Raw genomic sequence first — 23,213 nt, forward strand, 5'->3', positions numbered from 1 at the left:
CATTGTAAATAAGAATTTGCTCTTAACTGACTTACCTAGTAAAAAAAAAAAGTACCTTTATTTAACTAGGCAAGTCAGTTAAGAGCAAATTATTATTTACAATGATGGCCTAGGAACAGTGGGTTTGCTGCCTTGTCCAGGGCCAGAACAACAGATTTTTACCTTGTCAGCTCAGGGATTCAATCCACCAACTTTTCAGTTACTGGCCAGTTTCAGTTACTGTCACCAGGTAGCCTAAATAAAGGTTAAATACATATGTAGATATTTTAAACCCAGTAGGCAATTTAATGCACATGAATCAAAACACCATATGAACAGCTTTGGACAAAAACCTAAAAGTTCAACTCCCTGTTCACCCATGACTGCGCGGCCATGCACGCCTCCAACTCAATCATCAAGTTTGCGGACGACACAACAGTACTAGGCTTGATTACCAACAACGACGAGACAGCCTACAGGGAGGAGGTGAGAGCCCTCGGAGTGTGGTGTCAATTAAATAACTTCTCACTCAACGTCAGAAAAACAAAAGAGATGATCGTGGACTTCAGGAAACAGCAAAGGGAGCTCCACTCTATCCACTTTGATGGGACAGCAGTGGAGAAGGCGTAAAGTTTTTTTAAGTTCCTCGGCGTACACATCTCGGACAAACTGAAATGGTCCACCCACACAGATAGCATGGTGGATAAGGTGCAATAGCGCCTCTTCAACCTCAGGAGGCTGAAGAAATGTAGCTTGTCACCTTAAACCCTCACAAACCTTTACTGATGCACAATTGAGAGCATCCTGTTGGACTGTATCACAGCCTGGTACGGCAACTGCACCGCCCACATCCACAAGCCTCTCCAGAGGGTGGTGCAGTCTGCACAACGCATCCCCGGGGGCAAACTACCTGCCCTCCAGGACACCTACAGCACCCAATGTCACAGGAAGGCCAAAAAGATCATCAAGGACAACAACCATCCGAGCCACTGCCTGTTCACACCGCTACCATCCAGAAGGCGAGGCCAGTACAGGTGCATCAAAGCAAAAACAGCTTCTATCTCAAGGCCATCAGACTGTTAAACAGCCATCACTAACACAGAGAGGCTGCTGCCTACATACAGACTCAAATCATTGGCCACTTTAATAAATGGATCACTAGTCACTTTAAACAATGCCACTTTAATAATGTTTACATATCTGACATGACTCATCTCATATGTATATACTGTATATTAAACCATCTATTGCATCTTGCCTATGCCACTCTGTCATTGCTCATCCATATATTTATGTGTATATATTCTTATTCCAGTCCTTTACTTAGATTTGTGTGTATTAGATAGTTGTTGTGGAATTGTTAGATTACATGTTAGATATTGCTGCACTAGATATTGAAGCACCAGCATTTCGCTACACTCGGAATAACATCTGCTAACCATGTGTACGTGACCAATAAAATTAGATTTGATTTGATTATAGATTAAAGGTTTTGGTCAGCTGTGAAGACATTTCATCCATTTGGTATGACTGCATATTATTCTGGTTGCCAGGATTTTGTCTGTGCTAGCAGAGAGCAGAAAGCCTTTGTGTGTTAGCTAGTAAACGCAGAGAGAGACAGATTGAGCCACAGAGGAGTCTGATTATCTCATCAACGGCATGTACCTGTAGCAGCCCAGCAGGCACATGCACAGATCGGGCTGTACCTGTGCAGAGCCCAGTTATCTAAAAGGGTCATGATCTTTTAACCTGTGGCGGCATACTAGTATTTATCTAAGCCAAGTATATTCAAATATATTTTAAACATTCATCTCAAAATCAATGTTGACCTCAGTATTTGATGTGAATTGTATGAATAGTAGGAAACTAGTGCTTCAGATTATTAAAGAAATAAAGACATTTCTCCCCGTTAATCCTCTACTGGCAGTCTTTTAGTTTTTCTCCCTCCCTGCCTGACGGTTGAGTTTAGTGCGGTGTATCTGGGAGACATAAGCTTTTCCTATTCAGACATGGAGAGAAGGCTTTTATAAAGAAGATCACTATTGTAACACCTGAAAACTGACTGGAAATAAAAACCTCCCCTTTTCCAGCGAGCTTGCACTTTGCAGAGCTCCTTTTCTTTACTTGTTCTGTTGGAGTGTGCATGTTTTCAGCATGAATGCTATGTCCAATCAGCCTGCAACCACTCAGTGTCCCCATAGTTGTGAGAGAAAGAAAAACAACCTCTAGCAAAAATACCTTTAACATAAATCTGACAAACTAGGAGCCATGAGGCTGGAAGAACACTCTGTGTTCCTATTAAATCAGTCCAACTTTACTGTGTATATCAAAATACCTAAACATTTTCCCATCCCTGTTAGATGGCAGGGTGATAAGCAGGCTGCAGTGTACTGTAGGGATTAGTGGTGACAGAGGAGTAACCATGGATCCTCTCTTCCTCTCCCAAAAATGCATGGATGGGGGCCAAACTCCCCTGGAAACATACATTATGGATCTGTCTTAAATGGCACCCTATTTGCTATATAGCGCACTACTTTGACCAGAGACCTATGGGCACTGGTGAAAAGTAGTGCACTATGAAGGGAATAAGGTGCCATTTGGAACAGATATATGTTTTATGATTGAATTCCATCAGCCTCTGGGACGAGATGTTAAGATTCCACCAACTTAATAAAATAAATATTACAATAATGGGAGATATAATCTTTATAAATCCTTTAAGGTTCCTTTGTTTAGCCTAAGTCCCTCAGGATGGAGCTTAATTAGATTTTTTGTGCAAGGTTGGAGGGCTGGTAATGTCTTTTTAATGACACCATCCCTTGCTGTCTTTCTTCATATATACTTTACCCACCCATGTCATTCACACACATACACACATCACGCAAACACACACGCACAACATCACGCAAACACACACACACAATCACACACACACACACACCATCATGCAAACACGAAAAGGTCATGCATTCCATTTGTTTACATTCAATCAAAACAAGTTTGACCATATTCTTACTTTAACATTCAAAGAACACTGATTCATGATTTACAAAATGGTGCATGCTGATGGATATATGAAACGAGATCCTATGTAAAGACATGACACTAATGACGATGGAAAAGAGTCCAATGAGAGAGGATTTCTATAGAGATTGTATTATATTTCCAAAAATATATGTACAGTCTATTACAAAGGTTACGAAGCAACAAAAAAAAAGAAACGTCTATTTAACAAGAAATCGTCTAAGTAATGATTTTACACTTCTGCTGTTTGGGGAAAATACTCTTGACCAATGAATACTCTCAATACTCTCATCACAGAAAAATAAATAATAAATTGACAATTCGCATTACTGTACATTAAACTAAAAGGCAAAAATAAAAACAAAATGCAATTCTAAATGGGAAACCTATCAGCTGTCTTTGGTCCTAAATGAGAAGGTATGTACAACTGTGAAATCTTCTGGGTGACAGTAATCATCTGCAAGTGAGATAGAAAAATATAGTGCATTTTCAATGTATTCAGAGCTCACTACAGAGTAATGTGTGTAAAAAAAAACAACAACAACAACAACAATATAAATAAAATGTACACGTTTTACAGTTAGAACATATACAAAGTTTCCCTCGGGATCTCTGATCTCTCTTGACACCATCAACAGTGCTGAACTCTTTGGAATTATCCACCATCTATGCAAAAGGCGCGTTCACAATTTCAGTTTGTCCAAAAGGTATGCAGAATATTAACCAGTCTACTTCAATATTTTTTGAAACGACTTCTCATTCTTGAATCCAATAAACCCGCCACACAAACTGCCTTAAAAACTTAGTTGAAACACAATAACACCCCCATATATTGAGTTAAACATCCTCAACTACAAAATGGGTTAAAAAAAAAGTAAAAGCGAACAGTAAAAGGTGACATTTCCTGTGAAGGTTACAGATTATTTGTATGGCGGATCGATTGTATCCACGTCTTAATCTCAATTTGGCTCAAATCGCTGTCTCTACGGGACCCCTGACTCAGAGGGAGAGAGGGAAGGGGGAGTGGGGGGCCTCCAGCACTGAGGTGTGAAGGCCCCCAGGGGCCCGCTGTTTGAGATCAGAGCAGGGGAGAGTAGACAGAGAGAGAACGGGAGAGGGGCAGAGAACGAGGACTGACTGCTGCCTGCCTTGTGAACTGGGGAGTTTTGTGCTGACTGAATGCCTTTGCGCTGGTATTCAATTCAAAGGGCTGGCATAGACCCAATTGCTGAGCTTTGCTGTATGGATAAAGAGTGGCTCTGTCTGTCTGTGACACGGGGCCCAGAGCAGGCTGGGCAAGGTCTGATTCCCAGGTATCCCCCTACCACAGGGGTGAGTCCCTTTGGACTGAGCACAATGGAAATGTATCTAGGAAAGAATAGACAAAATCGCTAATGGCTTTACAAATGCTAAGCTTGCAGCCAAAGTCTATGATGGTGTTTCAGGGTTGGCTTTCCGAAGACCATTTCATTCTCTACAGGCAAATTGAAGGGCATCTTAAATAATCATTGGGAAAGCTGCAGCTTTAAAAATCTGTATCTATGATGAGTCCACAGGAACAAAGACAGCATCAGCCACAGCCAAATACTCTAACATTGGGTACATATACGGTACCAGTCAAAAGTTTGGACACACCTACTCATTCCAGGGTTTTTCTTTATTTTTACTATTTTCTACACTGAAGAATAATAGTGAAGATATCAAAACTTTGAAATAACATACATGGAATCATGTAGTAACCAAAGAAGTTAAACAAATCCAAATATATTTTCTTCAAAGCAGCCATCCTTTGCCTTGATGACAGCTTTGCACATTCTTGGCATTCTCACAACCAGCTTCATGAGGTAGTCACCTGGAATGCATTTCAGTTAACAGGTGTGCCTTGTTAAAGTTCATTTGTGGAATTTCTTTCCTTTGCAATGTGTTTTAGCCAATCAGCTGTGTCGTGACAAGGTAGGGGTGGTATACAGAACATAGCCCCATTTGGTAAAAGACCCAAGTTCATATTATGGCAAGAACAGGTCAAATAAGAAAAGAGAAAAGACAGTCCATCATTACTTTAAGACATGAAGGTCAGTCAATATGGAAAAGTGCAGTTGCAAAAACGATCAATCGCTATGATGAAACTGGCTCTCACGAGGACCACCACAGGAAAGGAAGAACCAGAGAGACCCTCTGCTGCAGAGGATATGTTCATTAGAGTTACCAGCCTCAGCAATTGAGATGGTTTGGGATGAGTTGGACCGCAGAGGGAAGGAAAAGCAGCCAAGTGCTCAGCATATGTGGGAAATCCTTCAAAACTGTTAGAAAAGCATTCCAGGTGAAGCTGGTTGAGAGAATGCCTAGAGTCTGCAACGCTGTCAAAGGCAAAGGGTGGCTACTTTTAAGAATCTAAAATCTAAACTGTTGTTTAACGCTTCTTCGGTTACTACATGATTCCATATGTGTTTTTCCATAGTTTTGATGTCTTCACTATTATTCTACAATGTAGAAAATAGTAAAAATAAAGAAAAACCCTTGAATGACTAGGCGTGTCCAAACTTTTGACTGGTACTGTATGTTCAAAATACTGTGAAACCTCCCCCTATTTTTTTTTTTACACAACTGCAGTTGGAAATATCTATATTTTCCTTACTTTTAATGAGAAAGAAATGAGTGAACCAACCATTCGTCAGAGAATAATACAATGCTGAAGACATTTATGATAACATTCATTTTGTTGTAAAAGGTGAAGACTGATGGCACCATTAGGTTGGCTTTTTAGCACATCTTTGCAGAGCCCATTCCTAATCTCTGTGTCCTGATTAGCATACAAAGGGGCAGGGAAGTAAAAAAAAAGGGTGGGGTGGGGGGGCGGGGGGGGGGGGGCATGGAAACACTTTTATGCATGTTACATCACCCATACTGTTTGCCTGGCTCTCCTGAATGGCTAGGGCTGGGACGGTAAGTGATTTTCACAGTATGATCATCGTAATAAGGAGTATCAGGATTTTCTATATATCATGATATTGGGTTATTAGATGCTGTAAGTACCTCATGCCAAACTGAAGGCCTTCAAACTAAGTGCGGTGCAATGGTGGGGATGATGTCATGACTAATGCGTGTGCCTCTCTGCTGCTTGAATGTCATTTCACCCCACGGTCACAGCCATATGTTCCAAATATAGTCATACACTGTGACCTTGTTATTAAGTCATTAGCATATTCGGGGATACCATTTCGTAAGTGGCATTACTATTTCATGATTTGATAACTTAAGTATACCGGTATATTATCCCAGCACAACAGGCATTTCTGTAAAACCTAGCACCTTCAAATCTCTGAGTAGGACCATTTCTACCTGGACTAATTATTGCTTTGTTTGGTCAATCTTCTACCCTACATTGACTGTGTCAATCATCAATCGTGAAATTCAACATACGCAAGTGTGCATGATTTTCAAGTTCAGGATGAATGGAGCAGGTTGGCATTTACTTTCATGAGTCTTGCCTTGGAGGCAGCTCTGCAGGGTGGTCACTAGCTTGCACAACCACAAAGTCATAAAACCTGATTTTAAACCTAAACTCTAACCTTAACCCTAGCATTGAGGGGTTGGGTTAAATGCAGAAGACACATTCCAGTTGAAGGCATTCAGTTGTACAACTGACTAGGTATCCCCCTTTCCCTTTTCTTTCCTTTAACCACACTGCTAACCCTAATGTCTAACCCGTACCTTAATTTAAGACCAAAAAGCGAATGTTTGTTTTCATGAATTTTTACGATATAGTCAATTTGGATTTTGCAGCTGGCCCATCTAGCGGAAACTGCTCAGTTCTGCCTCCAGGGAAAGATTCGTAACAATAAACGTCAACCTGCATGAAATGTTACCACAAAGAAAATGGGGAACCTTTCCATTCAGACACAAGACCTGTCTCACTGAACTGCAAAAAAACATTGCCATTGAATAGCCTAAAAAGAATGTCAATACATTAGTCTAACACATTTTAAGGCATTATTACTTCTAGAAAGTGCGTACACAGCATTTCCTAGATTCACCCTCAACCACCGTATTCACTAAAATACGAAACAAATACCATTTGAAGGGGGGGGGGGGGGGGGGGGGGGGCATTTCAATGGCAACACCATTTGCAGTGGATCGAGTCATCTCATGAAGTTTCAATACAATCCTTCTGTAGAGCAATCTGTGGAAACGTTCAATTGATGAATTCAACAACGGAAATCAAAGTTCTGATTGAAAGCACATTGGACAATAGGATCAAATGATTCATGTGGTAAACATGAACATGTAAAGAATGTTGCCACTTTGATGCTTGATATTACATATAAAAGTTGTGATCAATCTCAAATCAACTTGAATGATTGGTGTCATACTGTTTCAAAATTTCAACATACAAATTTGAAATCTGATTTTCCATCACAAAATGGGAGCATCTGTGTTCAGGCAAATGCGTACAGCAAAGCACTCCTGTAAGCTTCAAACGACCGAGAGAACACTACTATCTCCGAAGTCACTTATCTGAGGTGCAGCATACCGTTGTTCACTTCAAAAACATCAGGAAGAAAAAAACACAACTCACTGCAAACAGTTAAAACAGCCAGTAGTGTCTCAAGACAAACTGGTCAAAGTACCTCGAAATCGTCTCCACCAAAATGTTCAGACACCATACTCATCCTTTTGGATGGGAGCGTTTACCCTGTTGTCAAGTCCAAAATAGAAAAAAAAGAAGAAAAAAATTGTAAGGGGAAAAAAAAAATGAAAGACTACTGTACGTACCACACCATATCACTGTGGCTCCTGACACTAACAAAATGAACAAACTAGTAAAGAAAATACTGAAAAAAACACCGCAAGGGGAATAAACAAATTGTTTGAAATCTTCTTTCTTTTTCCTTTTTAAAAAAAAGTGAAATCCATTTTCATGGTGCACAAATAAAATCATTCACGAGGTTAAAAGAACAAGTTAATACGTATCAAACTCGTTTTCCAAAGCTCCATCTCTATTTGATATGTTGTTGAGAGTTCCTCAGAGCGTTTGAAGTTCGGCATCATGTTCAGGTAGTATTCTGTCATTCTCTCCTTTAGTACCCGTTCTAAAGAGGGGTTCAAATCCTTCGCCAAGGATCACAGGAATTATTTCATTCCGAAACATCCGTGAAAAAAAATAGTCAGATAGGAGACGACGTCACGTCACGTCACATGATTTTCAATGATTATCCTGGGAGGTTTTGCCTTAGTGCTGCTCTAGATAGCCCGTCCACAGGGGGCACTGTAGTCTGTCATCACACCTGGATTCCTGTGCCATGGAGATGCAGCATCTGGGCTCTCATAGTCTGTATGCTGCTCATGATCTTCTTCTGATGGCCCACTAAACTGATCCCCAAGCTCATCACATCCCTGCAAGACAAGACGGCCAATGATAAATCACAGCAGTGGACAACAGAGAGGCTCAAAACATACCATGGCGTATAGCAGCACCAGGTATTTCATTAACGGAGAAATAGATCTGAAAACATGACAGGCTTGTTTATGAATCACAATGATGAAATAAAAATGCAGTACTGCCACGTCCAAGGATATTGACTGAGAAAAGAATGATATAACAACTCTCCAGAACTGGCAATTTTGGATTTGACCTCCACACGTGTTTTAAAGTTCAGGTTCCTTACTCGATTGACATCCTGGCCACAGAGTCCAGTGAGCTGTAGCCAGCGGCGGTGAAGTTGTCTCTGTATCTCTCCATCTTGATGGCCTCCAGCCACTCCCCAACCGAGCGGAAAGTAGTGAAGTCTGGTGTGCTCTGATCTAACAGGGGACTAATCGGTCTGTTGGATGAGCAAGAGGAAGCCATTAACGTCTCATGCGAAAACTGAAACATTCCCATAACAAACACAAACTGAGCCGGGAGCAAGACACAAAAGACAGCCAAAGACATCCCGTGGTAACAGTAAATTGCATGTGAAAAAGAAATTAACACATTTTGAAAATTTCAATCGATGTCAAATTCAAAAGTGCCAGTGCCATCTGATCCTCTTTTTCAAACAAATGTGTGTGCTAAGTAACTATCAAAAACCCTCAACATCATATGGATGGTAATTTTACTTCAAACCTCCACAAAATTGCCTTAAAAAATGGAAGCACTTTCTAACAGTTATTTTTTTTTGGGGGGGGGGGGGGGTTACACTGTCAATCTCACCCAGGGAGATTGTGTTCTGAATGTAAATAGAATTAATTTGACAAATGTCCCAGAGGGTTCCAGAGTTCCCACAGCACTTAAAAACCCCAGGAACTCATTACAGGGATTGATTTAAAAGCCCTGCTATTGACCATAAAGCCATGGAAGCTGCTTTGGCTTATTGATTCTCCGGGATTTATCTTTCATCTGTGAACTCCTGTGGATAAATCAACCCCTGGATGCTTTGGATTGTCCACTAATGTAGCTCCATAGTAAAGAAATATGAAGAAGCAATACATACTTCCATAGTCTTACAGCTACTTTGGTCAAATGTTCTAACTGAATATGCTAATTTATTCCATTGGAGTTGTGTAGTGCTCAGTTACAGGGTTTAATGAGACAAGCTTTCCTTACCTCGTGCAGGTTCCCACCGGGGTTTTCAAGGTATTGGGATTGCGAATCATCTTATCAAGGATGCCAACTATTTGATCAAATTTGGGACGATCGGCCCTGTCTTTCTGCCAGCAGTCCAGCATTAGCTGGTGCAGGCCTGGAGGGCAGTCCATGGGAGCAGGGAGGCGGTACCCCTCCTCTATGGCCTTTATCACCTGGGAAAACCAAAACACAGGCAAGTCTTTAAGGGCTATTACCACTACGATTACCACCACATTAACACAAGTCACCATTCACTACAGTTCATTTCCATTTCATTCTCTAATCAAGATGTTTGTAAACAGGAAGTGTCGGTACAAGTCTTGTGTGGTTCCCTATTTACAGAAGTGGTGCTTTGAGAAGGAACAGGCCTAACCAGATGTGATCACTCAGTCTCAGCTTGTTAAGATGATGGTGAGACCCAAGGACCCAGAGAAACAAGACCCAAATGAGGAGATATTGAGAGTAGCATCTAGTGGCCCTGTCTGGTACAGAGATGGGTCTCTAGAACACCTGCCCATGCCTGTCATACTATACAAATAGACCTGATTGTAATTAATTAAGCAAACAGTGGCTCTGTTTTCCCTTAGATGCATCCTTCATATTGTTTGTACTCTTTGTCTCATCAATAGACTGCATTTACACAGGTCTAATGAATAATGAAAATACACAAAGTTGCATATCTTCAAGCTACATCTATTCTCACTCTGTGTCAATAGCTAAAAACAAAGTCCATTGAAAGTCAATGGCGTGAGAACTTTAAACATTAGGGGCAATGGGCACCTTTGATTTGAGACTCAACCGTCTCTTCCTCTATTTCGGGGAATGTGAGTTTGTTTATTTTCTGCACATGTTCATCTGTTATTCCTGTCAGGGCTATTCAAACAAGACTGAGCTACGGAAGAAAACGTGTCAAAGGAGTGGTTTGCCAACATCTTGACAGAGGAACTGTAATCTCTGACATTGATGCCTGTCAAGCACGCTTCTTCCATAACCAATCATGTCTAGCATTTCTAACAGCTGATTGTTCAATCAGCAGGCTTCCCATTAGGAGGAGCTGAGCGTAATATAATCCTCTTTAGTCTTTCTGCTGAGGAGAAGACTGTTTGTCCTACTGGATTATGTCCTCTTTAACTTCGCCACGGGAGAAAACTACCACTGGAGCATCTTTCAGACAAGTACTTGCAAACAGCGGCAACTTAAACCCTTTTTTCCAACTTAAGTATCACCGTTACTGACTTTCAAATCGGCGACCAAACCCCTCTAAAGCCACTTTTACGATCAGCACGGTGAACAGATTTGCGATGTTCATCTGTTCCAATTTAGCCTGAAACAAAGCAACGGCCGCAGCTAAAACTGAAAGTTCTACATGACTAACTAGATAGCTCTGGCATTATTGAACTCTGACAAATAAGGTTCAATTATCATAACTCAGTATAAAGGTTAAAAGCAGTTTTGAAGTCCAAAAAGTATTTTGTATGCCAAGTATCCAGTCTGTTTCTTAATATTATCATATAAAAGCATTTGATGAATATCAATCTCGGATTAAAACAGAATGAATTAATACCTAGCAATCCTCCTCATTCAACTCTAAATAGTAATTGTGTCTCACGTTTAAATCAGTCCTAAGAATTCAGCTAATTCTGTTCATTCTGTAATACGATTGCCAGTCTCTGAGTAACATGCGAAACCTGACATGTAGTTGGTGAATGATTGACTTTGTGTAACAGAGCAACTCACGTCTTGATTGGACATGTCCCAGTAAGGCCGTTCCCCATAGGACATGACCTCCCACATGACAATGCCATAACTCCACACATCACTAGCGGAAGTGAATTTACGGTACTGGATGGCTTCCATTGCTGTCCATCGAACAGGTATTTTTCCACCCTGTTCAGTAAAATGCAGGTCAGTGGCTGGAGTAAAGATCAAATTCATTATATCCTGCATCTTCCCCTAAAACATCAATTAGAATAGAGTTACAACTTCGCACACAGGGTCAGCAAAACTTCCAAAAGTTCAAAGCTAAAACTTCACCAAAGAGACTGCAGGCCTTGCATATTGAATAACTAGGCCCAGACATGCATGGGCATGCATGCGTAGTTTATACTCCATTCCCATGCACTGGCTGTTGGCTTGATTTGAGTGTTCAGAGAGAGCTCAGGGAGTCTAGGCAGGGAAAGCAATACGGGGCTGGTTTAATTGACTCACCGTTGTTGTGTAGACAGCCTCGGGATCGTCATCGATCACTCTTGACAGGCCGAAGTCAGACACTTTACATACGAGATTGCTGTTGACAAGTACGTTTCGTGCAGCCAGATCTCGATGGACATACCCCATGTCGGAGAGATATCTCATCCCCGCTGCTATGCCCCGCAGCATCCCCACTAACTGGATCACTGTGAACTGACCATCGTGTTTCTGTACACAACAGAGGAAAACAGTCAGCTAAGCAAAATCTGCTCAGTTCACAAAGGCATTGCAGTGGTATTATTTATAGAATAAGGAACTCTTAATGCAAACATACTGTATTACACATAACTGGTAAGGGAGTTGGTAAGGGAGATTATTTTTTTTTTTACATTGAACCTTTTATTTAACTAGGCAGGTCAGTTAAGAACAGTGACAGGCTACTCCGGGCAAACCCGAATGACGGCCGGATGTGATACAGCCTGGATTCAAACCAGGGACAATAGTGACGCCTGTTGCACTGAGACGCAGTGCCGCTGCTCCACTCGGGAGCATTGAACACGTTGAAAGGTACTCACCCTGAGAAAAGCATCTAACGAGCAGTTTTCCATATATTCAATCACAATCATCACCGGTTTGCCTGAAAACAAGGGTGACACATCCATTATTTGACAACAACAACAACAAATGGTTTATTAACGGCTTGCTAAATTACATTTCAACCTTTAGTGTTATATTGAACCATTTCCTTCATTGGTTTGTAATTAAGTGTTAATATCTGTTCCTTATATTAGGCTGTCTAAATGAGACAATATAAACCAGGGAGCAAGCCTAACTTTATCAGAAACACTACATGTACAAAAGTTTGGGGTCACCCCTTCAAATTTGCGGATTTGGCTGTCTCATCCACACCCGTCGCCGGCAGCTGTAGAAAACTGAGCACGCAGCCATGCAATCTCCATAGACAAACATTGGCAGCAGAATGGCCTTACTGAAGAGCTCGGTGACTTTCAACGTGCCACTGTCATAGGATGCCACCTTTCCAACAAGTCGGTTCGTCTAGCAGGGCAGATTTCTGAGCTGCCCCGGTCAACTGTAAGTGTTATTATTGCGAAGTGGAAACATTTAGGAGCAACAACGGCTCAGCCGCAAAGTGGTAGGCCCACACAAGCTCACAGAACGGGACCGCCGAGTGCTGAATCGAGTAGCGTGTAAAACTTCCTTTGGAAGCAAAGACAGCACAATAACTTTTTGTTGGGAGCTTCATGAAATGGGTTTCCATGGCTAAGCACCCGCACACAAGCCTAAGTTCACCATGCGCAATGCCAAGCGTCAGCTGGAGGGGTGTAAAGGTCGCTGCTATTGGACTCTGGAGCAGTGGAAACATCTGAAGTGGTGTATCATGCTTCACCATCTGGCAGTCCAACGAACAAATCTAGGTTTGGTGGATGCCAGGAGAACACTACCTGCCTCTATGCGTAGTGCCTACTGTAAAGTTTGGTGGAGGAGGAATAATGGCCTTGGGCTGTTTTTCATGTTTTGGGCTAAGTCCCTTAGCTCCAGTGAAGGGACATTTTAATGCTACAGAATACAATGACATTCTAGACGATTCTGTGCTTGGTTTGGTGAAGGCCCTTTCCTCTTTCAGCATGACAATGCCCCCATGCACAAAGCAAGGTCCATACAGAAATGGTTTGTCGGGATTGGTGTGGAAGAACTTGACTGGCATGCACAGAGCCCTGACCTCATCAAACACCTTTAGGGTGAATTGGAATGCAGACTGTGAGCCGGGCCTAATCGGCCAAGATCAGTGCCTGACCTCACTAATGCGCTTGTGGCTGAATGGAAGCAAGTCCATTATTAATACTTTTGGTCTAGAAAAAAAAAAGTATGTGCACACCTGCTCGTTGAACATCCCATTCCAAGATCATGGGCATTAATATGGAGTAGGTCCCCCTTTGATGCTATAACAGCCTCCACTCTTCTGGGAAGGCTTTCCACTATATATTGCTGCGGAGACTTGCTTCCATTCAGCCACAAGAATTTGACAAATTTGACAAACTGACTTGTTGGAAAGGTAGCATCCTTTGATGGGTGCCATGTTGAAAGACACTGAGCTCTTCAATAAGGCCATTCTACTGCCAATGTTTGTCTATGGAGATTGCATGGCTGTGTATACATACACCTGTCAGCAATGGATGTGGCTGAACTAGCCCAATCCACTAATTTGAAAGGGAGTCCACATACTTTTGTATATATAGTGTATGTACATATTAAGAATGGTCTTTGAGTGCACTTGCTTTACTTTCTTGCTGCAGTTGTAGGTGTGTGTGTGTGTGTGTGTGTGTGTGTGTGTGTGTGTGTGTGTGTGTGTGTGTGTGTGTGTTTGAGAGAGAATGCAGTCCTTACCTCTGGTCACCACTCCCTCCAGATGGACAACATTGGGATGGTCAAACTGGCCCATAATGCTGGCCTCACACAGGAAGTCCCTCCTCTGTTTCTCTGAGTAGCCCACCTTCAGGGTTTTAATGGCCACTGACATGTCCCGTTTCCCTGGGAGCTTCATCCGTCCACTACACACCTCCCCAAACTCCCCTGTGAGACGGACAAAGAGACAAAACCACTCATGGGTCATGAACCTTCAGAAAAACTAGCAATAATGCTTTTTTACAAAGTGCTTAGTGTATGTTCAGAGAAGACAGCTGTGCTGCAGGAGATAATAAATTGGAGTAGAACATATTGTTCTGCTCAAGCTGTGGATATATAGATACTCTCATTGACTGCATCTCTAAAACTGATGTGGCAGCAATTCATCAGCCGTGAAGCATCTTTGCTATTGTCGTACCTTTTAAAAAGATGCAGGCCCACACATTAACTGCAATGAACTTTTCCCCCCCTTTTTGCAATTGCCCTATCAATATACAGCGAGGATAAACCGTGTCCCCATTCAAAGTGTAAATATGTGGCTGTCATTGTGATGTATGAGTGTACGGTATGACTAAACAGAGAGAGCTGGGAGACACCAGCCAGACTCACCTGCTCCAATAACTCGCTCAATCTTAATGCAGGACGCGTCCAGCTCCTTGGCAAATTGATGGACAGCCCTGTTCGGGTCCTCGTAGGTTTCAGGGTCAATGTATGTTTTGGTGCCTGGAAATTTAACTGTAGAAAGGTAAGGGGATTACTGTTACGATTAAATATGCATACAGCATGCCGGGCCGACCGGGCGCTTGTCAGACACACCATAACCAACGGCAACCATTCAGAAGGAATTGCTAAACTGCCAGCTGATGGAAAGCACCTGTGTCAAAAGCTCTTTCTGCAAACACCCTTATACCACACATTTATTATTTTTTCCCTTTTTTTTAATTTTTCCTCCGATAGAAATGAAAGCGTCATTATATTTTCTTCTCAACCTCCTCACAAAAGGACCAACAAAGATTTGAGCAGCCCAGAATGAGAGTTGCCCGCCAAGGTTGTCTGCTATACGGAACGGGGTTTGGAGCAAGCTCAGTCTATCAAGCTCTGCCAGCGAATGAAGAGCCAGTTAGACACGATACACAGTAAGTTATTTTCCTACGGTTGTTTCTGTTGCTTGATTAACCTCCTGAATCGTACGGCCTGGGTAATGGGGACTGCAGTTATATCACAGTTAGATCAGTACAACGAATACATGTTCCAAATCATGTATCGCCGTAAAATATGAAGTAACACAATGATACTGGAATGACTCCTACCTATTCGCGCACACGTAGGGCAAATGGGTAGTACAAAGAAACATAAGCATTTAGCTGACCGTGGTCTGAGAAAGAAATGTATATAACGCCACACTCATAAATTACACTGTTATGGTACATGAGTGTGTTCCCGCTGACCTAATTTGCTCATATCAAATCCACCCCTAATTACAACATAACCTGCCAACTACCATACCACAAGCTATTTAATGAGATGCATATAGCTGAAGACAATAACATGCAAGGAGAGAACAGACACACCAAAACACCATAATTAAATTACTAATCAGCTCCGGGCTCAATAACGACAAGCAGATGCAAAAAAATTCTGCAATATCCTCTGTTAGCGTCCCGGAAAGCCATATTGGCCCATCCACTAACAAACACTATGCATTGTTTTCCAGCTAGGAGCTCCAGCGATGGCAGCTGATATTTTCCTCCACTCGCTCCTATAATTGCTTCGTCCATCCAAGCTGTCACTGGATCTGATAGGGAGACGTCTTATCACGACTGCTCGCGCTACACCGCGGACAAATTAAGCCTACATGTTGAATTCACGCACTATCTGGCTTCTGTCGCCCTGGCAGCGTTTCCTCATTTAATATTGTAGAGCAAGTCCCTCTATTAGGCCCAACAACAGCGGAGCGCTCTTGTTTGTGTTTTCATCACCCAGTGTTTTTAGCAAGAGGGCCTGTGCCTTCCTGCAGCTTGATCTGTCAGATACTTAGCAGCCGAGGACCGTGGAACGCCAACACAGCCCTCTTTCTACCGCTGTGGCCATGCCGACACCCTGAACCTTTGTTTCCAAATCGTCAGTTTGCCTCCAGCAACAGATCATTACGGCTTCGCTTGGGCAGATGTCTGCGGCTGCATCTCCAGGGGCATCGTTAGGACAGGGTGGTGTGGTGTGTGTGTGTGTGTCGGTTAAAGGAGCGTGGAAGGAGAACCTTAGGATAGAGTGAATGTATCTCTATCTCTACTCCGAGGAACACCGGGAGACGAACAGTATACGCCGAGCATACGAAAGAGCCTGAAAAGTTTGGTGGTTTTTCATTTTTAATGAAGACTTATCACTTTGAGCTCAGCCCTGGCTCACGGCTCTCTCGCAAATCTCATACGCATGTATTTGCAGTTTGGAACTAGGCCTAATGTCCTCATCTCAACAGATTTGTCCATTAAATCCCAAACAGATGCTCGTGCGAGGGTTCCTGTCTTTCATTCGAATAAAAACCTATCAAATGAAAGGGATCCAACATTACGGCGCGGGGGGCCTTGTTGTTGGACCCATTTCCTGTGTCGCGGCGAGGCCGTGCTGTAGTTGAGGTGTTTCAATGTGTGCGTGTGAGCTGACGGGGAAAGAAGGGACTCACATTGGAAATACAGCTCCTCGTCTCCTTCCTGGTCCGCCTTGCTGTAGCCACAGTGTCTGACAGGGAGAGAGGTAGAGGGACACACAATCAACTGATTGGGCAGAGGCAGAAGGCAGAATGGTCTGTTTTGCTCGAATCTTAATGCAGCGAAGCCATGACGCTGTCTATACAGATACAGTACCAGCGGAGAGGTATGGGAACAATGTGTGGCTGCTGAAGTTGAACTAAAGTACCCTCGTGTGGTACTACTACATGCTGTTCTCTGCAAAAGACTGATCAGCATTCCTCGTAATATTAATTTGCAACACTGATGTATTGAATGCACCCTCAAGCAGGTAATTAATTGCACTATACAATAGTGTTTGCTGGCAAACTGAAAAATGGATGGATGGGAAACATCCAAGTAACACATGGTTGACATGCAGGTTAATATGTCAAATGTATATAGAGATTCCTTGTGTACAAGGCTCTACCCCCATGTAAGGCATGCTGTGATGAAATGCTATCCATAACAGTAATGAAGCATCATTGGAGGAGCGCACCAGGAAATGGCGGTAATGGGGACTGACACACAGGAGGGTTGCTCTGGTAGGAGATGGCAAGAAGCACTGACAGACAGTACTTCATCCTACCTGAGTGATTTACTGTATAACACCACAGATGTAACACATGCACACACATTCATACACAAACACATGGGTTAACGGACACACACGCACACGCACTCACCATCACCCTCTCACTCGCACGCACACAGAAATATGAGCAAAAACCTTTCATTTTAGAGTACACTTGTCTCTATAATGGATCCATTACAACAACAACAAAAAGACATGCAAAAAAAAATATACGGTCCGTTTTTCTTCACAGTGTGAGGACTGGGAAAATGATGCATCACAAACCATTAGCACAGCATGCCACAGATGATGGGTGCGTGTGGTGTGTGGTGGCCTGACTCCACGGCTATGGAGGCCAGTGAGTGACAGTAAGGCTAATTGACAAGCAGAGACTCACAGCAGCGGAGAGTCAATGGGGCCCGCGAGAGCGTACCTTCTCCCAATGATGAAGCCGAACACCATGAAGACCAGGATGATGGTCCCCGCCACGGCCACCACCGCAATGATGATGACGGGATTCTGCTCGCTGGAGACAATGGTGGCTGCTTGGAGAGGGACACACACACACACACACACACACACACACAAAGGGCACACAGTGTGAACTTTCAGCACATCAGACGTTGGAATCTACAGGGCATAATAGAACCAATGAGGAGTGAGCGGGGAGACTGATAACCCCCTTCTCGCCCTTTACCACAGAGACAAGGGTGTCTAGTTCTATTTCTAGCCTCCGCATGCACGGCTCCACTGTTTCAGAAAGTGGGCTTAATAGTCCCAGATGGTAATGCTGGTGCCCTTCTCCTGAAACAACGACACATTCAGGTTGGATTGTCTCCCATTCAGAGACACATTACACTGCTAGACTATTTGCATTGACAAACCACCAATTGCTCAAAAGAATGGGTGCAGTGGCACTTTCTGCTGTCAGTGCAAGCGGTGCATTACTGGGAGAATTCTTGCATTTTAAATCAAGTGAGTTCAGTTGCTATATAAACACCAGCGAGAGAGGACAGCAATGATTTCTGAGCCCTGCCACTTTAGTTGAGACCTACTGCTCCTTGTGGACGATCCTCAAGCATATTTCTAAAAGGGAAAATTGGAGCTATGAGATCAGTAACTCGGCGAAGGTCTGAACACACTAATCATCTCTATAGAGTGTGTGTGTGTGTGTGTGCTCATGCGTGTGTCCGTGCGTGCCTTTCGTGTGTGCACGCCCATGCATGTGTTCTGCTGGTACCTGAGGCCTCCTCCTTGGTGGTGACCTCCAGCCGGGGTCCATAGGTGCCGTAGCCGGCCGTTGTGAAGGCTCGGATCTGGAACACGTAGGCAGTGCTGGGCTTCAGGTTGTTCACTGTGGCTGACGTGGACCTGGACTTCACTGTGGAGTAGATGCGATCCTTCTGGTCCTTTAGAGAGGAACAGACATTGGCTTTGTGTTATGTTAAATTAGTCCTGTCAATCAAAGACACCAAGATACAGACATTTTTGTAACATACTTTTTTTTTGTTTTTGTTTTTTTGAATTTTACCCCTTTTTCTCCCCAATTTCGTGGTATCCAATTGTTTTAGTAGTTACTATCTTGTTTCATCGCTCGGGAGAGACGAAGGTTAAAAGTCATGCGTCCTCCAATACACAACCCAACCAGCCGCACTGCTTCTTAACACAGCGCGCATCCAACCCGGAAGCCAGCCGCACCAATGTGTCGGAGGAAACACTGTGCACCTGGCAACCTTGGTTAGCGCGCACTGCGCCCGACCCGCCACAGGAGTCGCTGGTGCGGGATGAGACAAGGATATCCCTACCGGCCAACCCCTCCCTAACCCGGAAGACGCTAGGCCAATTGTGCATCGCCCCACGGACCTACCGGTCGCGGCCGGTTACGACAGAGCCTGGGAGCGAACCCAGAGTACAGCGCCCTTAACCACTGCGCCACCCGGGAAGCCTTAACATAAATGTTTTGACAATGACAATTGAATCGCGACACAACATTTATTGTGTGTGTGTGTGTGTGTTTGTGTTTGAGGCCTATCAGTGGGAAAGCTGGAATGTTTCTTCAGTTTGATACGTTTATTGAAACTGGGGTGATGGTTGACAGGTCAACTCGGAGGACATGCTGGCTGTCCAGTCTGTTTCTGCTTTTAGTTTTCAGCATGGCCCTAGCAGAGAAGCCACTTTCACACAGATGGGTAGTGCTGAACGGCAGCATGATTCTAATTGCATGACAGGCGAGAGCAGGATACTCGTTTCCCGGGAGACGCATGCTCAGTCCGCAAACAATCGACAGCTCCACCAGCTGATCCTCTTCGTTGCGCGGCAACGTGACGCTTCCCATCTCCACTCGAAAGGGCTCCCGTATCCAGTCGTCTTGTCTCCTGTTCTCCTCCGGGAAGCAGTTGCAAAACTTTCCCTGCAACTTGACAAGACACTGTTCAATGTTTGTTTTTCTTCAGTGTGTCGCCGTGCGCTTTGTTGACCAGATTCGGAATCTCTACACCGGCATTGGGAAACACGTCGATCCTTCCGTTAGAAACGTGACTTGCCCAAACGGTGAGCTTCACCTTGAAGGCATCTACTTTGTCCCTCTGTTCACATCGATTGTGCCCCCTCCCCAGCATTGACACACTGAGCGAATTCAGATGATCAAAAATATCTGGCAGGTAGGCTACCTGCACTAGCCATTCCTCACAATCAAAATGTTCAGCCAGAGGTGACTTGTTTTCCCGAAAGAAACTCAGTAATCTCCGACTCGAAGCTCATAAAAACGACCCGAAAATGACCCAACACTTTAGCCCTGGAAAGCCAGCGGACCTCTGCATGATAAAGCACCTGCTGCTGCTTTCCCGTAATGGCAGCTGCCCCATCAGTGGTCACACCGACACACCAATCTCACGGAGCCCAGGAGCATATCCATTGTGTTAAAGATATCCTCTGCAGTGGTGGTGGTGGTGGGCAAATCAGCACTAAAAAGAAACTGCTCCTCGAAGTTATTACCCAAGACGTGTCTGACATAGCCCATTAGAATTGCATGGTTGGCCACATCTGTGGATTCATCAAGCTGCAGTGCGTAATGGCCATTTGCACTGATGCGCTGTGATGTCTGGTGCATTGCGTCGTCAGACATGTCCTGGATTCTCCTCCTCGTGGTGTCATTGGATAGGGGTGTTGTTTTAAGTTTGTTGGCGGCTGACTCTCCCACGATTTCAGTGCACATATCAACCACAGCAGGGAGTATGAGATCCTCTGTGCTGGTGTGGGCTTTTCTGCACTTAGCAATGTGCTGGGCCACAAGGCGTGCCCAGAGTGAAGTGCTTTTTCTTGTACCTTGCATACGTTCTTCAATGAATCTTGTGAGGCCTCCAGATATTGACATTTTCCTTTTTAAAAAGTCAGATGTCTTATCTTTGTAGCTTGGATGCTTGGTGTCCAGATGCTTTTTCATTTTGGAGGGTTTCATGCTATCACATTAGCTAACCTTTTTGGGATAGGGGGCAGCATTTTCACTTTTGGATGAATAGCGTGCCCAGAGTGAACTGCCTCCTACCCTGTCCCAGGTGCTAATATATGCATATTATTATTAGTATTGGATAGAAAACACTCTGAAGTTTCTAAAACGGTTTGAATGATGTCTGTGAGTATAACAGGACTCATATTGCAGGCGAAAACCTGAGAAAAATCCAACCAGGAAGTGGGAAATCTGAGGTTTGTAGTTTTTCAAAGCTTGGCCTACCGAATACACAGTGTCTATGGAGTCAAATTGTACTTCCTACGGCTTCCACTAGATGTCAACCGTCTTTAGAAACTTGTTTCAGGCTTCTACTATAAAGGAAGAGCTCGTGAGACCTGTTTGAGTCAGTGGTCTGGCAGAGTGTCTCAGGCTCATGACGCGCGCTCCCAACAGAGTTAGCTCTCGCTCCAGTGCTTTTCGTCAGACATAGGAATTCTCAGGTTGGAACATCATTGATGTTTTATGTTAAAAACATCCTAAAGATTGATTCCATACATTGTTGACTTGTTTCTACGACCTGTAACTGAACTTACAGGCCTCATGAAGATGGATTACTGGGCTGAACACGCTAACAACAAGTGGCTATTTGCACATAAATGATGGACTTTATGGAACTTTATGGAACAAATCAGTCATTTATAGTCGAACTGGGATTCCTGGGAGTGCCTTCTGACGAAGATAATCAAAGGTAAGTGAATATTTAGTGTTATTTCTCATTTCGGTTGACTCCAACATGGCGGATATTTCTCTGGCTGGATTGGGCTCTGAGCGCCGTTCTCAGATTATGCTTTTTCGTTAAAAAAAATTGAAATCTGACACAGCAGTTGCATTAAGGAGAAGTCTATCTTTAATTCTGTGAATAACACTTGTATCTTTTATCAATGTTTATTATGAGTATTAATGCAAAATCACCGGATGTTTTGGAATCAAAACATTACTGCACGTAATGCGCCAATGTAAACTGAGATTTTTGGATATAAATATGCACATTATCGAACAAAACATACATGTATTGTCCTATGAGTGTCATCTGATGAAGATCATCAAAGGATAGGGATTAATTTGATCTATATTTCTGCTTTTTGTGACTCCTATCTTTGGCTGGAAAAATGGCTGTGTGTTTTTTTTGACTTGGCTATGACCTAACATAATCATATGTTGTGCTTTCGCTGTAAAGCATTTTTGAAATCGGACATGATGGGTAGATTAACAAGATGTTTATCTTTCATTTGCTGTATTGGACTTGTTAATGTGTGAAAGTTGAATTTCGGTTGCCTTTTCAACGGAATGTTGTCGAGGGGTTCCGCTAGCGGAACACCTGCGCTAGAAAGGCTAACAGCTCATTGCATAGGACGCACTGCGGTCTACACTCACCCTGCCTGTCTTCTATATACAGTACCAGTCAAAAGCTGTCATCAAGGCAAAGTGTGGCTACTTTGAAGAATCTCAAATATAAAATATATTTTGATTTGTTTAACACTTTTTTGGTTACTACATGATTCCATATTATTCTACAAAATATTATTCTAGAAAATAGTAAAACTAAAGAAAACCATGGAATGAGTAGGTTGTTGGAAGCAGCAGAAGATGAAGTGGGAGCTGCATGTTTTAAAAAGTTGTCCATGATTTTACTCTGACAGCTAGCCTACATGAGTTAAGTGACAGCTAACTATCAACATGTGCAATGCCTGCAGTACACATCTGCATAGTTAGCTGTCAATCAAGCTAGCTGTCTGAAGAAAATCTGTATTATCTGATTGGACGTGTCACATTTAAAACAAAACAATGTGGCAGAATGACATTTTTATTGGATCAGTGTGTGTGTGTGGGGCGAGGACATTATTGTATTGGTCAGTGAGTGTGTGCAGCGCGAAACCCTGCGAGTCAGAGTGTAGCTAGCCTTTTCACCACTGCGGACGCGCTGCACGTGTACAGTCTGCACCAATAAGCGGTGCGGCGGTATCCTTTCAAAATAAATGTTTTGGTGCAGCGTTTACCTAGCAAAGTAATGTTTTTTTGTGTTTTATTATTCTATCTTTTATGTAGATATATATATATTCTTGCACAAGTCCCGCAACCCCTTAAAATAATCCTGTGACCAGCAGTTGAGAGTCACTGCTGTAAACGCTTTCTATCAAAGCCAATAGGCAGAAAAGAAGCTCTGCGATGTCAGGCTCGGAATCC

General features: G+C 43.2%; 1 protein-coding gene across 8 annotated transcripts in view; it reads right to left on the reverse strand.

The window, feature by feature from the left end:
- Positions 1 to 5,452: 5,452 nt before the first annotated feature.
- The window catches only part of LOC110522125 (ephrin type-A receptor 7), a 74,375-nt gene continuing 56,614 nt past the window's right edge, over positions 5,453 to 23,213 (reverse strand). Inside the window, exons 7-17 of one of the 8 annotated variants that reach the window (XM_021600251.2) lie at positions 18,762 to 18,930; positions 17,955 to 18,063; positions 16,905 to 16,960; positions 14,834 to 14,959; positions 14,207 to 14,392; positions 12,376 to 12,437; positions 11,819 to 12,028; positions 11,348 to 11,563; positions 9,590 to 9,783; positions 8,670 to 8,825; positions 5,453 to 8,397 (exon numbers count right to left, since the gene is read on the reverse strand). In XM_021600251.2, the coding sequence (XP_021455926.2) occupies positions 8,283 to 8,397; positions 8,670 to 8,825; positions 9,590 to 9,783; positions 11,348 to 11,563; positions 11,819 to 12,028; positions 12,376 to 12,437; positions 14,207 to 14,392; positions 14,834 to 14,959; positions 16,905 to 16,960; positions 17,955 to 18,063; positions 18,762 to 18,930 (1,599 nt within the window). In that variant the 3' untranslated portion in view covers positions 5,453 to 8,282. Of the gene's footprint in view, positions 8,398 to 8,665; positions 8,826 to 9,589; positions 9,784 to 11,347; positions 11,564 to 11,818; positions 12,029 to 12,375; positions 12,438 to 14,206; positions 14,393 to 14,833; positions 14,960 to 16,904; positions 16,961 to 17,954; positions 18,067 to 18,761; positions 18,931 to 23,213 lie in introns of those variants that run through there. The other 7 variants (XM_021600253.2, XM_021600250.2, XM_036975676.1 and 4 more) reach the window with 7 other exon arrangements.

The sequence above is a fragment of the Oncorhynchus mykiss genome, chromosome 4 (genome assembly GCF_013265735.2).
Source record: "Oncorhynchus mykiss isolate Arlee chromosome 4, USDA_OmykA_1.1, whole genome shotgun sequence".
Lineage (NCBI taxonomy): Eukaryota > Metazoa > Chordata > Actinopteri > Salmoniformes > Salmonidae > Oncorhynchus > Oncorhynchus mykiss.